General features: G+C 42.2%; 1 protein-coding gene across 5 annotated transcripts in view; it reads left to right on the top strand.

The window, feature by feature from the left end:
• VMP1 (vacuole membrane protein 1) overlaps window positions 1-14,260 on the top strand; it is a 60,859-nt gene that overhangs the window by 3,381 nt on the left and 43,218 nt on the right. For 2 of the 5 annotated variants that reach the window (XM_048324479.1, XM_048324480.1), the window contains 4 exons: window positions 3,841-3,942; window positions 6,205-6,340; window positions 8,657-8,747; window positions 9,666-9,776. In XM_048324479.1, the coding sequence (XP_048180436.1) occupies window positions 3,867-3,942; window positions 6,205-6,340; window positions 8,657-8,747; window positions 9,666-9,776 (414 nt within the window). In that variant the 5' untranslated portion in view covers window positions 3,841-3,866. Of the gene's footprint in view, window positions 1-3,413; window positions 3,517-3,662; window positions 3,734-3,840; window positions 3,943-6,204; window positions 6,400-8,656; window positions 8,748-9,665; window positions 9,777-14,260 lie in introns of those variants that run through there. The other 3 variants (XM_048324482.1, XM_048324483.1, XM_048324484.1) reach the window with 3 other exon arrangements.

Raw genomic sequence — 14,260 nt, 5'->3', positions numbered from 1 at the left:
AGTTGAGGAGAAAGAAGCAGCAGGATTGGAACATTTGGCTTAAAATGCAAGGAATAACTGGAAATGATGTGTTCCTGAGGTGGCTGGGGGGGGAACAACAAAATGCTCCATGCTCTAGCCCTGGTTCTGGGAGCTGTGTGACCAGGAACTGATAGAGATGAGAGTCAGGGCTCTTTCAGTAAGAAGTGGTAAGAATTAGTGATTCAAACAATGTCTGGGAAAGCAGTGAGATCATGAAAACAGCTTCCTTGTTGTTCCAGCACACTGGAAAGGAGTCCTCCAAAAATCCTTAGTACAGAACATGAGTCCACATTCTGCTCCTCCAAGTGAGTGTGCAAACACCCAACTGCCTTGTCCAAAACTGTTTCCTTTTGCAGAAGTGCACCCAACACTTGGGTGCTTCCACAGCCTCCCCAGAGCTTCAGAGAAGAGACTTTAGTCTTTTTCTCTGATTACAGAAAGCAGATACTGCAGTGCCCAATTTTGTTGTGTTCTCATGCTCTGATAGCTTGTTTTGCTTTGTCTCACTTATGCTGTGAAGTGCCAGTCACAGTTACCATAAACCCTTTTTGTTGACTAATTTGCATTTTTGACTAGCAATAATTGTCTTTTTATACTTCATGTTTTGGGTTGCACTAAAGCACAATGGTGTATTGTGGGCTTTTTGTTCAGCCCTACAAAGCAGTTCCTGTGTGAGCACAGCTCTAACAAATGATCTAAGCCACCCTGATACAAAAACTGTCCATAGTTGTTTTCCTCGCTCTTTTAAATAGTTTATGTTTGCTGATAACTACTCCATGTAGTAGGCAAATTTATTTTTAGAGATGGGCTCTGTGTCTTTCCCAGCATCTGTCAGAAGTGAAGTTCTGTTTAGCAGATGGAATTTAATTTCCTGTGGTGAGTTCTCATAGATTCGGTGTAGACTTGAGGATATGGAGTGAGTTAATGAAGGACAACTCCATTTGGGGTCAGACTCCCACTCCAATTAATCCCTGTGAGAAGGCATTAGTGCAGGACTAGTGATTCTAATGGGCATCAAGCAGCACAGCAGATCAAGGGTGCTGAGCTGAGGGGATGTGCATCCTCCAGTCCCTTTGCTAAGATGCTTTAAGTATAATTAGACTTGGGCAAACCAGGGAGGTTCTTTTCTGGAGCCAGGAAGGGTTTGTAGCCCGTTCAGCCCTGCCATGTGATGGGTATCCACTCTCCAAGCCAGCTCTGGTTTTAAATAGGAATTTTTAGAGCTTTCCTTCAGAATGGTTGAACTTTAAGACCTTCTTGACAAGTATTTGTCCTACAGAAGTATGGATGAGGATTATTCATCTGCTTTACTGCAAATGTTGACTTGTATACTTGAGGTGGTGTTATGCAAAGCTAATCCTGGATTAGTGCCTTTCCAAGCAGGCAGGGTAAAAGTGGCTCTGGCAGTTGAGCTCCTGAAAAAAAAGCTGTCATGCCTAGGGAACAACACACCTGAGACCCCCCCAGCGATGCAGGAATTTTATGGATTGCACTGGAATTCAGTGTTGTGCACAGCCTGGGCTTTAGCATCAAACATGGAGGGCAGTTGGCATTACAATAAATGAACTTCCTTGGAGTGTAATTAAGCTGAGAGCAGAGACCAAACCGGTTAAGACTTTAATTTTGAAGGCTAGATTTGCCCACATTGAAAAAGATGGACTTCAAAATGAGGAACGTGTGGCTTCCACTGAAATTTGTGGTGTTTTTTCTAATCTTTGCTATATTTAAGTCAACAAAATGTGACTGAAGTTCCCTAAACCAGACCACTTTTTTTAGTGTGGTTGTGGGTGCTCAACAGCTCTGGATGGCTTTTGCTTCCTAAGCAGCTTTCTGTGAACATCAGGCTTGCCGTGTGTGGGTGTGTAATTTAAATATTGCCCTCTGCAATTTGAGCTCTGTGTGTGTAAATTCATGTGGCATACATGTGTATGTGTGTATATAAACTTACACTGTAGATGTTCATAGATACTTATTTAAATGTATATAAAAATAAGCATAAGTAAGTGCAGTCAGTAGAAACAAAACCCTCCACCATCCACCTGGACTCGCTGTCCTGATGGATTTGAGGGGTGGCTGAACATTTGATCCTGATACTGCCATAGCAACTGGCCAGTTATCTTCACCTGAGGACTGGGGTAGCTCCAGTGGCTCCCAGAGTGTCAGGCTGCTCTAAACTCACCTGGGGAGAGGGAGAGGTTCACGTTTCCCTGGGGTTTGAGCAATCCCTGGGTTGCAGGTGACTGCAGAGTGATGCTGTAGAGCTCCCACTGCAGCAGCTCAGGGCTCTTGTCCTTGGCTGACTCTGGAGCCCTTGGCATTTTTCAGCTTTTGCAAATTTTTTAGGTGGTTTGGGTATTCTGGGGTTCACGTTGCAGTGAATAAAAACTGTAACACGCTTGAGATGAGTTTCTGCTGCCTTGTTTAACCAGACAGATTTCTATTTCTGCACAATTTGTGTCAGAGGGAGGTGCTGGAGAAAGGACTCCTTCCTTAGACCTCAATGCTTCTCACTACTGGATTTTAACTAAAACCTTTAATAATCAGATTATAGCTAGCAGTTTCATCTGTAATGCAAGTAATGCACAAGGCTTGTACCTGTTTAGAAAGCACCTTTTTAAAACTTACTTGTGAGACCCTGGAAATGCCAAATACAGTACCTGAAATCTTGGAACATTTTATTTAACAATTTGACAAAATTGCTGCAGTCTGAATCCAGGGGGTGATCTCACTCCTGTTTACCAAACCTGAGTTGCTGCTTGGCTCTTAAGCCTAACATAAATCAATGGGGAAGTATTTTTTCTGTAGAACTTTAATTTCCTCCACTGGACAGTTTTATATAACCTGTCATTTTAATACTGCACCACTTTTCTTTCCAACAAAAGCAATGTATCAAAAACTGTAAATCAGGTTTGCTTACAGGGAGAAATATAGTGCAAATAAGATGTTTTAGCTTTGTGGGGCTCCCTTTTCCAAAACAAAACTCCAGAAACTGTTCTAAGATTCCGGAGAGGGTTTTTAAAACAAGGAGTCTGACTGGTTACTCTCTTTGTGTTTGATTGCATAAGAATTGTCAGCTGTTCATGTTGGGGTTTTTTTAAGGGAAAAAAAAAAAAAGACAGCTCTTGCAACATTCTGGTTTATGCTGGCCCCCAGTTCTTGCATTATTTACTCTCCTGGATAAGGAAAACCACTTCTGTTCTTTTGGTTTGGTTTTTTTTTTTTAGGGCTGATATCTCTAGAGAGAGGCTAAACCAGCAGAGTATGGACAGTGTGAGCAAAGCTTCCATCAGAGAGCTCTTGTCCTCTGAAGAGTTTGCCTTTTGTGCTTCAGAGATACCAGACTGTGCAAAACAGGAGATGCAGCTCTGTATCTTGGTTACCGCACTGAGGGCTAATCTTTCAGCCAGGGAGGTTTTTGACATAGTAACAACCTGCAAAGCTTTAGTGCCAGGATGAGGAGTGAACCTGAAGCACCAATCTCAGGATGGAAGTGCGGTTTGTATGAAGCTCTGCTCCTCCTGGAGCCCAAACAGTGGGTTGGGTCGTGGAAGGGGTTGTTTAAAAGAGCTTTTGTTCAGCTGTTAGAAGTGAGGGAGTTTTGCCATTTGAGCGAAAAATTTAGAATTATGTAGGTGGGAATGTTTTAATCTTTGTCACTGTGGGAATTGAATCACTTTCTCCTGGTTGATGGTGTAATGCAGGATGACTGACTGTGAGTTGGATTTGGAGAGCTGCTGGGTGTTTGCCTGTATCCTTTGACCATGGAGTCCTTCTAACCAGAAACACACCTTGTGCTTTTTGGGTTTCTTCTGCTCTTAGATCCCCACACGTGACTGATCTATGAAATGGCAGAGAATGGCACAGACTGTGACCAGAGACGCATAAGAATGAGCAAAGAGCAGCACAATGGAAACTTCACAGGTAGGTGGAAAATCACTTTGTGTTCTCAGCTGGCCTGTTTGGGGTGGAAAATGACCAGCACAAGATTGAAAAGGAATTGATGTTGCTTTTCTGTTGAGGCCAGGCTGGATGGGGCCACCTAATCTAGTGAGTGGCACCTGTGCCAGTGCCAGGGGGTGGAATGAGATGGGCTTTAAGGCCCCTTCCAACCCAAACCATTCTGGGATTCTGTGACTTTACTCCCACATAATGCAAAGGGCCTCAATGCCTGAATCAATCTCAGAAACCTCAGTCAGCTCTAAACCTGAAGCCTGGAGGATTTAGGATTTCAGAGCCATGGAATAGATTTATGCTGTGTATTTCCATTCACGTTTCTCTTACACTCTTTTCTCTTCCTCTTGATCTGTGGTTCACATACATTTAAGCCCCACAAAGCTGACCTGGGTACCAACAGGGGCTACAACAACAAAAAAAGAAAACCTAAAAAAATTAAACTCTGTTGGCAAATGTGTGGCTATGGAAGTCAGGCTGTACAACCCCACCCTTTGGCACTGAAAAGTTAGTTCTTGGTAATAAAAATCTGTTTTACACTGGGACAGATCCAGTTATTAGACTCCCAATTTCTAGCTGTTCTGTTGAAATTCAATGTCACTCTAATTTATTGGTTTCAGTGATAAATTACCAACAAAACAGTTTTAACTACTTCACCTCCTGCCTCTCCTCTGTTTTTCCTACTGGTATGTCTGAAGTAGCCTGAGGTTAATGCTTAGAAGTCATGCAAAATAACCTGAAAACACTTAATGATGATTTTTGTGTCACTGAATTATCTGTGCTGTGTAGTAAAGTATGGAAATTATAATCCTCTTTGTTTGTTTCCTGTCAGCTTTGAATGTGCCAGTTCCACATTTAATTAAGTTTTGTAATCAAGTGATTTCTCAAGTTGTGTGCAGTCTTACACCATTGTCTTTTACGACCTTTTACTAAAAACAAGGTCATAAAAACAAGGTTGAAACATTTTTATTACACATATTAAGCGAGAAAGATTAACTGCATGTTTGTATGTATGGAACAAATTAAAGCCTTTTACTTAAAGCCTTAAATCATGCTGTAACTCTGAGGGAATGTGGATGTTCTCCAGAATTTGCCATTGCAGGATTTCTGTTAGTTCATCTAAAGCAACTGATTTTACAGCTAAGGAATACAGAATTAAGTGGGCTGTGTGACTAATGAGATCTGCAATTCCTGTGTAAATATCAGCATCTGATAAGGCAGAATATTTCAATTACTGGAGTAAGACTGAAATAATACATCTTGGGTTGCAATATGCTGGAGATCAGATGAGATTAATATTTTAAATGCAACAACTTTTTAAAAATCTAAAATTTATGAATATTATTACAATGCAAAATAGCATACATGTGTTGTGACTGTGTAGTAAGTGATGTTTAAACAAGTTTGGTGTCTGTTTGGATACAAGTGTATTTTGTCATTGTTTACTGGTATTATTTTTAAAATCTTATTCCAGAATTCCTTTTCTTTAAAAGTTTAAAAATTGTTACTGCTCCTTAGCTTGACAACCTTTGAACAAGCCATTCTCCCCCAAAAAAACCAGCTTGGGTTTGAGAGTTTGTTCATCTGATTGTGAGCACAAAATAACACCTTGATAAGAAAAACCTTTTTGTGTCCTTGCCTGGCAGTGAGCAGGGCCTGGGCTGGGTGTGAGCTCAGTCCCAGGCAGGGCTGTGCTCCAAAAGCAGCTCCTTTCCACAGGAGGAGTTTGGGGGAAGCTGGACAGGCTCCTGGCTGGGAGGGCAGGTGCTCTTATCCAGTTACACGGTGGCTGAGGGGGATAAAGAGCACGTGTAATTCCATCTGCCTCCAGCGCAGGAGGCTGGGAATAGCTCTCCTGCCAAAGAACCAACTCCGAAGTTTGGAGTGAAATGTCCCTGCAGTGGCTGCTAAAGTCACGTTTGACCTGGGGTGGTGGCTGCTTGTAGCTCCCCGGGCAGTGCCCTGCAGAAAGGCTGCTGGAGGTGCCAGGCCTGTGGCACCCTGGTTTCCTGAATGCCTGCCAGCTACAGGGGGGAGCAAACCACTGCATTTCCTGGATATCACCTGAATCCTGAGGCACTGGAAGCAGATGCTTTGGGATCAGGAGAAAAGATGACTGAGAGCTCACGTTAACTTCTTAACAAATAAAAAAGAAATCCGTGTATTTCAGTGGGATAGAACCTGACCTGCCAGCCTGTGCTGTTACATATTTCTTTTGCTTTTCATTTGCAGATTCCTCTATGTTGAGTGAGCGGAAGCGAAGGGAACGAGAGGAGAGGTTGAATATTGTACTGTGGAAAAAACCGCTTGTTACCTTGCAGTATTTTTGCCTGGAAACTCTAATAAACTTGAAGGAATGGACCATAAAGTAAAGATCATTTCTTTAACTTCTACTAAGCGTTCTGGGGAAACCCATGCTCTGATTCAGTAGGTCATTCTGACATCTCACTTTCCCTGATGATTCACAACTTGAAAACTGTTTTTTTCAGAGAACGTGTTTATTTTTGTTCCTTAAAGGTGGCTGCTGGAACATCCCTCACTTGTAGCTGTGCACTCAGACCTTCTGCCTAAATTACCTAAATGCAGCAAGGTGCTTGGGGGAGCAGATGGCAAACTGCCTTTCTGAAGAGTTGAATATTCCAATTTGAAGGAGTGGGACAGTGTTTAGCGACCCTTAAGGCAGGGGATATTGTAGTTACAACTGCGGTGTTAAGCACTGACCTACTAATGCAGGTATTGGTATCACTGAGTAATCTTCAAATAGCTCAGCCAGGGCAGAGATCAGGGTTATGTGGAGCTTGCAGTGATGTTTATGATGCTGTAAAGAGGACTTTGCTTCTCTGTGGGCCCTTTTACAGCAGGAAATGATTTATTAAAGCACTTTCCCTGAGTGTTATTTTCACACTGGATAAAATCAGCTTTTATTCCAGTGAGAGAATTTGTTAGGACCAGTCCTGCCATTCCCTGTTAGTGCTGAAATGTAGAGCCAGTTCTTAAGGCACAAGGCCCGAGGGTTTAGGCTGCCAAAACATGTCAAGAGTAGCAGCCATCCAGCGCTTGTGTTGGTAACTGGGCTCTGTTGTGCTTGGGATTGAGTTCACCAAGCTTTTCCCAGTCAGGAGGCAGGATCTAATGTCACCTTGGGTGACTCCAGCTGTTGGGCTGCTCCTCTGCAGGGTGAGCTGAGCCTGGTGCTCAGGGTTGTGCTCACTGACCCTCAGGGCTAGGCTTGAGGTGCTGGCAGTTCAGATTTACTGAGAGAAACTTCTATTTTCCATTTTCTTTTGAAATTATTTGTATGAAAAATACAAGGTTTATGTAGTGTAGTCTTAATTCCCTTTTACACACCACGTCCCAAAAAAATCTAACCCCCAAGCCTATTTATTTTATTATGTACATTCTTTCAACTGCCATTAGGAATTGTCTCTGAGAACTGTTTTACTGGGTCTGACATCTGTAATTTCTGAAAATCTCCAAGCATTTATTTAAACTAAGCAGAAATAACATTTGAGGATTTATTTTAAGACCTCAAATTTTATTTGGCTTCCTAGACATGCAATTCTGTTACAGATAGCACTTGCCTCCTCTGCTGAGCAGCACATTCAGTTGTCTGGCACTCCCCTGACAGAATCTTTACAGAAAATAACCCTGACTATTGTAAGCTATTAAGTTGAGACCTCAGATTGACTCTTAATGATCTCCTGTGTTCCATTGCATAAGTTGTGTTTTGAATGAAAATCACTTGAAGGTTCAGTTGTTGTACTAATGTAAGCAGCACTAACTTTAATTTTAAAATATTTTGAGTGTTTTTTTCAGTTTGCTTAATATGAAATATTTGGGACTGTTTTCCTGTATTATGTCTCACATTTCTATCTCTCTCTGTCTAAGTTACATTCATAGTTTGCTGTTATAGTCTGGGAAATTTAAGTGATGCTAGCACTTGTTTTTCATTTATCTTTATTAATTTTATTTCTGGAAAATAATAAGTGTATTTGCTAATCTACTGTGTGTGGCCACATACACATCAAGCAGAAAAAAAGAACCGTAAAACCAAACATGCTCAAAAATTATTTGGTAGCAAATTACTTTGGAAAACACTTTTCTCCCTTTACTCACCTAATGCTTCAGAGTTACCTAAAATATATTTATCAAATTTGGAGCTGTTACAAGATATTCATTTTAATAGATGAGGGGAAACAAAATAATGTAAAGATGTGTTCCTGTGACTGTCACTGTGGTTCTGCCCAGCAGCACAGTTGGAAATCAGCATTTCTGAATTCCACCCAGCTCGTCCTTGCCCAGGGCCAGTGCAGGGCCTGCTCTGCTCTGTGCTTGGCCACAGCTGCTGCTCAGGGCCTGGGTCTGACTCTTGGCTCCAGAAGCTGAATTGTTTTCAACTTGTGTTTGTTTTCAGACAGTTACTTTGTTTTTCTTTGTTAAAAAAAATTAAATATGCGTGGCTGAACTTTGATCTCGCTTGACAGCGAAGCAGAGATTTCTCCCTAAAGAGTAAAGGCTCCCCAGATATTTTCTTGGGAGGTTTACACTTCTATTAGAACAAACTTTTCAGCTGCCATTGTCCCTGCTGAGTACATCCAGGCAGCCCCAGTCCCCAGGGGTAACTGAGTTACTTTGAAATGCATGCTCAATGATGAAAAACCCTAATTTGCCATTTGTCTTTAAGATTGTGGCGTCGGCGAGGTGTCCTGGTGTGTGTGTTGCTGGCACTGGCACTGCTCACAGCCATGTACTACATCGAAGGAGCACATCAACAGGTACCACCTCTGCTTCCCTGGCTGCCTCACACTCCCTGTCCCTGTTCTGGGAATTGAATGAGTTGTGCTGGGATCTCCATGAATTTATAATGTACCTTTTGAACTGCTCACTCCGGGTTTGTTTCTCAAGTCGTGACTGCTCCGTTGGCTGTGCATGAGTTGTGTTTCAGAGGTGGGGAGGGATGAGCCATGTCATTTGATCTGTTGTGTTGGATCTGGAGGTGTCTCATCTGTTCCTGAGTAAAGCACACCTTGGGTGCTGCAGCACTCCTTCACAGCTGCTGTCAATAAGCTTTTCATAGTGGTGGGAGCTCTTGAGGGAAAATGTTACCCTGAGTCGTGGCAGAGCTTCGTGGTTCCCAAGAAATGATTCTTGTGTTTCTGTGGAAGGGTCTCCTGCCCAGCTGGGACAGGCACATACAGAGAGATAAAATGGTTTGATGTCTGTGTGCAGCAGACAACCAGCATTTTAATGTTTTCTTAAAAATAACAAACCTGCTACTCACTGCTCCAAGGTACAACATCCAACAGACTCACTGGGAGTGCAGCTGATTATATTCCTTTATTTAAGCTGTTCAGACAATTCTCTGAGCTGCCTGGGCTCTACTAGACACTGTCTGGGGCTTGCTTCTCGTGGGCCTCTTCTGGATTTCAACCCCCTACTGTTGAACCTGAATTTTCATCTATCTCCTTGGAAACTTGCTGATTGCAAGATGTGGGTTTTTTCTTTTGAAAGTGCACTGTTTTCTCTATGTGTCTGTGCTGTAACTATAATAAATTGCAAACAGAAGTATCTAGGATTCTATTTCAGTTGTTATAATCCAGATAAATGTCTGTGTTGACTTATAGCTTAATTTTCTCCCTTGGAGATATCATAATTTATATATTTTTTTCTTTTTTGTGACTTTCCTTGCTCAGTATGTGCGGTACATGGAGAAGAAGTTCTTCTGGTGTGCCTACTGGGTAGGATTGGGCATTCTCTCCTCTGTTGGGCTTGGAACAGGTCTCCACACCTTTCTGCTCTACTTGGTAAGGATATTTCCACACCATGTCCTTTCTGAATTGAGTACTTTGATTGGTGCAGATTTTAAAATACGTGAATAAATAATTTTCTGCAAGTTCTAAACATCAAGTACTTCTAAAGCTGGTGCTCTAGTGGATGCTGTTCGTGTTCTACACTGCATCACCTTGTTTTGTAGTTTGTAAGCTCTGTGTTTATTGATGTGGATATTGGCCTGCTGTTGGTTAATCCTCACTTTGAAACAATGAGCCAAATCTGCAAGCTCTATCCTCTAATCTCCTCGTTTAAATGAAGCGTTTTCTGCTGTGTGCAGCTCAAGTGCTTCCATTTAAAATTTTTCAGAGTATTTTTTTAGTAGCTTAAAATGATCATTTTTCTAACTGAAACCACAAAAGTAGGCAGCTGGTTTAAAGTTCAGTCTGTATTAATTTTGCTTTGGAAATAATAGGAAGAAAATGTTTTCCTATGAAGATAAAATATCTTCTGAAAATTTGCATGATGTTGTTTATCTCAACTTAGCTATGAAAGTCAGGGAGATGTTTGGGTGTGTTTTGCTTTTGGCCATTGGATTAGTTCCTGGTTTATGAAACCACTGTCCTGGATTCAAGAAAAGGATTCATGGCCACAAAATAATTGAAACCAGTTCGTGCAACAAATGTCATCTTGTATTTGGAACAATTACAGATGTTTACTTTCAGAACTGCTTTAATCATTAACAATAACACAGAAAACACTACAAGAAACTCCTGCCTTTCCCCCCAGCAGGGCAGTGCCTGGGAGATGGAATGGCATGGGATGAGTAGCATCAGATTTACTCTTAGTGGAGCTTCTGTCCTAAAGACTGTGGAAGGAATTCCTACTAAACAAAACCAAGTTTGTGCATTGAGCACTGTCATACTCCAGGCCACTTCAAGATGATTTTGGCACATGAAATCTTCCTAAGACAGCACCACTTCTTTTCTTAAAGGAGGTGGAATGAGTTAACTTTTCTTTTGCTCTATATTTAAAAATCAAAGTTCTAAATTACTTCAATGTAGAAAACTTAAATTCCGTAATACATCACTTTGGTGATACTGTGGGGTACGTGAACCTCGTGGATGTACTTTGGCCATGACCTGAGCTGACACTGAAGTAACTTACAGAAAATATAAATTCTCAGTTGATTTATCAATATAACTTACGATGGGTGTTCAAGAGGTGAACAGTCTTCCAAAGATTACAGGGATGTGTCACCCAGGAGAAGAAATTGAGTTTAATATTGTGAGGGAAGGTATTTATTTGGAACATAAGAGGGAAGGTTTCACATAACTTTGTTAGGAGGGGGAAACAGACTGAATAGGTTACAGTGAGTGATTAGAAGGTGGTTATAGAGTAAAATTAATAAAAATGTACCATCAACATCTGAAATGTAAATACTACAGAAGAAATGCTGGTTTGCCTTAAATATATGAGGCAGATGAGCATGTTCCTATTACACTGAGGGAATTTCGTGAAGGCAGTGAGTGTAGGAAGAAAGAGAAGTCAAGATTTGCTTCCCTTTTTTTCTCCTGAGCAAGATTTATTTCTTAGCATGGTCTGCTGAGGTCAATTAACACCTTCTGGGCCCTGTCTGAGCACCTCATGGTTTACACCTCGGTGGAACCCACGCGGTTGTTGCCACTAGATGGCAGAAGGAGTGTAAAAACAGCAGTTCCTGGCCCTGGCAAACCGTGTTTCCGTTTTAAGTACCTGAACTGTTAATATTCTTATCACTGCAGCTGTATCAGCAAGGTGTGCATGGAATATGTTATCACTGTAGTAAAACAGTGCCTGATACCTGCTCAGCTGGAGCTGCTGTGAGAGGGAACACAGAGTACTAACATAAGGCTGCTGCTGCAGCTTTTAGGGGTGAACTCTTTCAGAGAAGTGTTCTGGGTTTAACCCATCTGGAAACAATGCAATTAGAAGCTCCAGCTCTCAAAGGGAGGAGCTGTAACTATTTTGCTTTGTTATTTTTACAGCAGTTCCCTCTAAAAGTAGAAATATGACACATTAAGTGGGGCTCTCAATATTAACTTCTGCATTACCGTTGATCTACTTTTCATGTTCCATATACTTTAATTACGTTTCTTCATTATGGTAAAACTTATTCTTCCATTGACTCAAAGAAAGGAAAAGTTACAAAACAAATCCTCCCCTGCTTTAGTGCCTGGATTTGCTGGCAATAGAGAATAGACCCAGTAAGTGCTTTCAAATTGCTTTTAATTAATTGCTCATTTTAAAGCTGGATGTACAGGGAGATTGTTGGGAATGCAATTACATGCTGGGAGAACAATGCCCTTGGGCCCACCCATGTGGTGCTGAGCTCTGCTGGGACTTGCAGCATTGTCTGTGCCACTGAGGGCACGTGGAGGAATTGATGGCATGTAGGCACCTGCTCAGGCTCCTTCAGCTGTCACACAGGTGCATCTGAATTAAATACACTGGATTATCCATTTACTGGATATGGCCATTCCCAAGCACTGGAAGTGGTTATGCAATGGCTGCAGTATATGAATAACTCTGATGTTTGCTTACCCTGGCCTGCTTAGCTGTTTTTCCAGTGTTGAAAACTGTCATTTGTCTGGATCTTTTAGAGCATCTCTCACCAGCTGCTTTTTGGAGCTGCATTCCAGTGCCAGGAGAGATCCCAGGGTTAGCTGAGAAGAGAGTACTTGGAAACAGTTTGCTAAAAGTGGAATTGACAGTTTTAAAGCAGCCTTAGTGTGGGAGGGGTGTTACTGCCTCAGGATCATTTTGGTTCACATCTGATTGGGATTTTTTTGGTCACCAATCCTTGGTGCAAGAGGGACAGGTCGAGTGTGTGAGTTTGACACCCAGCTTTTTATTGCTGTTCCTGTGATTTGAGAGCTTTCTATGTGTTATAAAGGGCCTGAACATTGTCTGATGTGTCAGTTCCTAGTTTAATGCTGCTTCCTTAGTTGTTGCCAGCACTAGATGTAAAATCTGACATGGCTTTTTGGGAAACAATTCTCATGCTGCACTTGGCACTGAGCTAAGGACTGGCACAGAGCAGATCTTCATCGCAGGAACAGGGAAGCAGACCACTCTTCCAAGAATCCTTTCCATTCTGACACTTTCAAAACAAGTCTGCTGGCTTATTTTCCTGCAGCCCATTAAAGGTTTTTCACAATTCCTTAAAAACAACCCTTAAAAATAGTAATCATGATGTGGTTCTGTAGGAAATAAAATATTATGATTAATGACTCTAAATACTGGTTTTAGCAGCACATGGCTTTTTCCTCGGTCCTGCGATGTTTTCTGTTGGTGGTAGATTAAAATATGAACAGCATGAATCACCTCATTACCAGCAGAGGATGGCTGAGGGTAACTCATGAGGAATTTCTTGTGTTTGTACATCTCTGAGAGATCTTTGCTGCCGAAAATGAATGAATGAGGTGGCGGTGCCGGAGGGCTCCGGAGCAGGGGACAGTAGGTGGAGTGCTGGGTTGGGATCATGGGCTGTGGCCATCCCCACCCAACGCTCTGCCTCGTGCTTTGGTTTCACTTCAGCTCTGAAAAACGGACTGTCAAAGATGTGGCCAAAAAAATGGGCTTAAAAACGAGTGGTTGAGGGCGGGAAACGTCCCCTCTCCCTGGGGATGGGAAATCCCTGAAGGGATGAATGGCACCGAATTCCTCACCGGTCAAAAGCTCAGGGCGAGCTCTGGCTGTTTGCATTTGTTTGTGTTTTTGTTGCTTAAATGTGGATTCTGTTTGCTGCTGCTGGAGCCGAGGGGGTAACTGCTGAGGGGGTTTGTGCTGGTGGCCAGGCCCTGGGCGAGCACAAACAGGAAATGTGAGGTACAATAGCCATGGTTGTGCCGAGGTCACACACCAGCCCGGATATTTCAGCGCTGGAATATGTGGGTTTGTCAGGAATTCTTACAGGGCTGCTCGGCAGCAGAGTGGAAGAGGGCACAGCAAAAATAAAGAGCAGAAATGTGCCTTTAAAGAGAAAAGTGAGTCAGAAAGGCAGTGCCCTTATTGCCAGTGCTACCCTTAGAGAGCCGGGCTGGGTTTGTCTGGGTTTGAGGGCTCAGCATCTCACTTTCATTCTGAATTGGTTCCCCTCACCAGTGGTCACATTCTGGCCTCCCCAAACAGTCATAGTTTGCAGCTGAAATGAGTCCTGTGTTGGCCCTACCCAAACTGGTTTAGGTTAGAATTTGAAGATTTGAAAGCCAGACACTTGTGCAATAATGAATCCATTATCTTGGAAAAAAAAGATGTTGGTGGTGTAAATAATTTTAAAAAAACAAACCCACACAAATAAACGGTTTCCTGTCAGGACTACTGAAAGCTTTTTTAAGTCAAACCTAATTCCTTTTAGTCTTCTTGTTCCAGGAGCTGAGCTTGTAAGAGGACTCATGATAAAAATTACTTAAGTCCTTCTTAAAAGAGAAGCTCAAAAATGAGGCTTACTCCACTTTTATGAAGTACACAGAATAAT

The sequence above is a fragment of the Corvus hawaiiensis genome, chromosome 20 (assembly GCF_020740725.1).
Source record: "Corvus hawaiiensis isolate bCorHaw1 chromosome 20, bCorHaw1.pri.cur, whole genome shotgun sequence".
Classification (NCBI taxonomy): Eukaryota; Metazoa; Chordata; class Aves; order Passeriformes; family Corvidae; genus Corvus; species Corvus hawaiiensis.
This window is presented reverse-complemented; position numbering and strand designations above follow the sequence as displayed.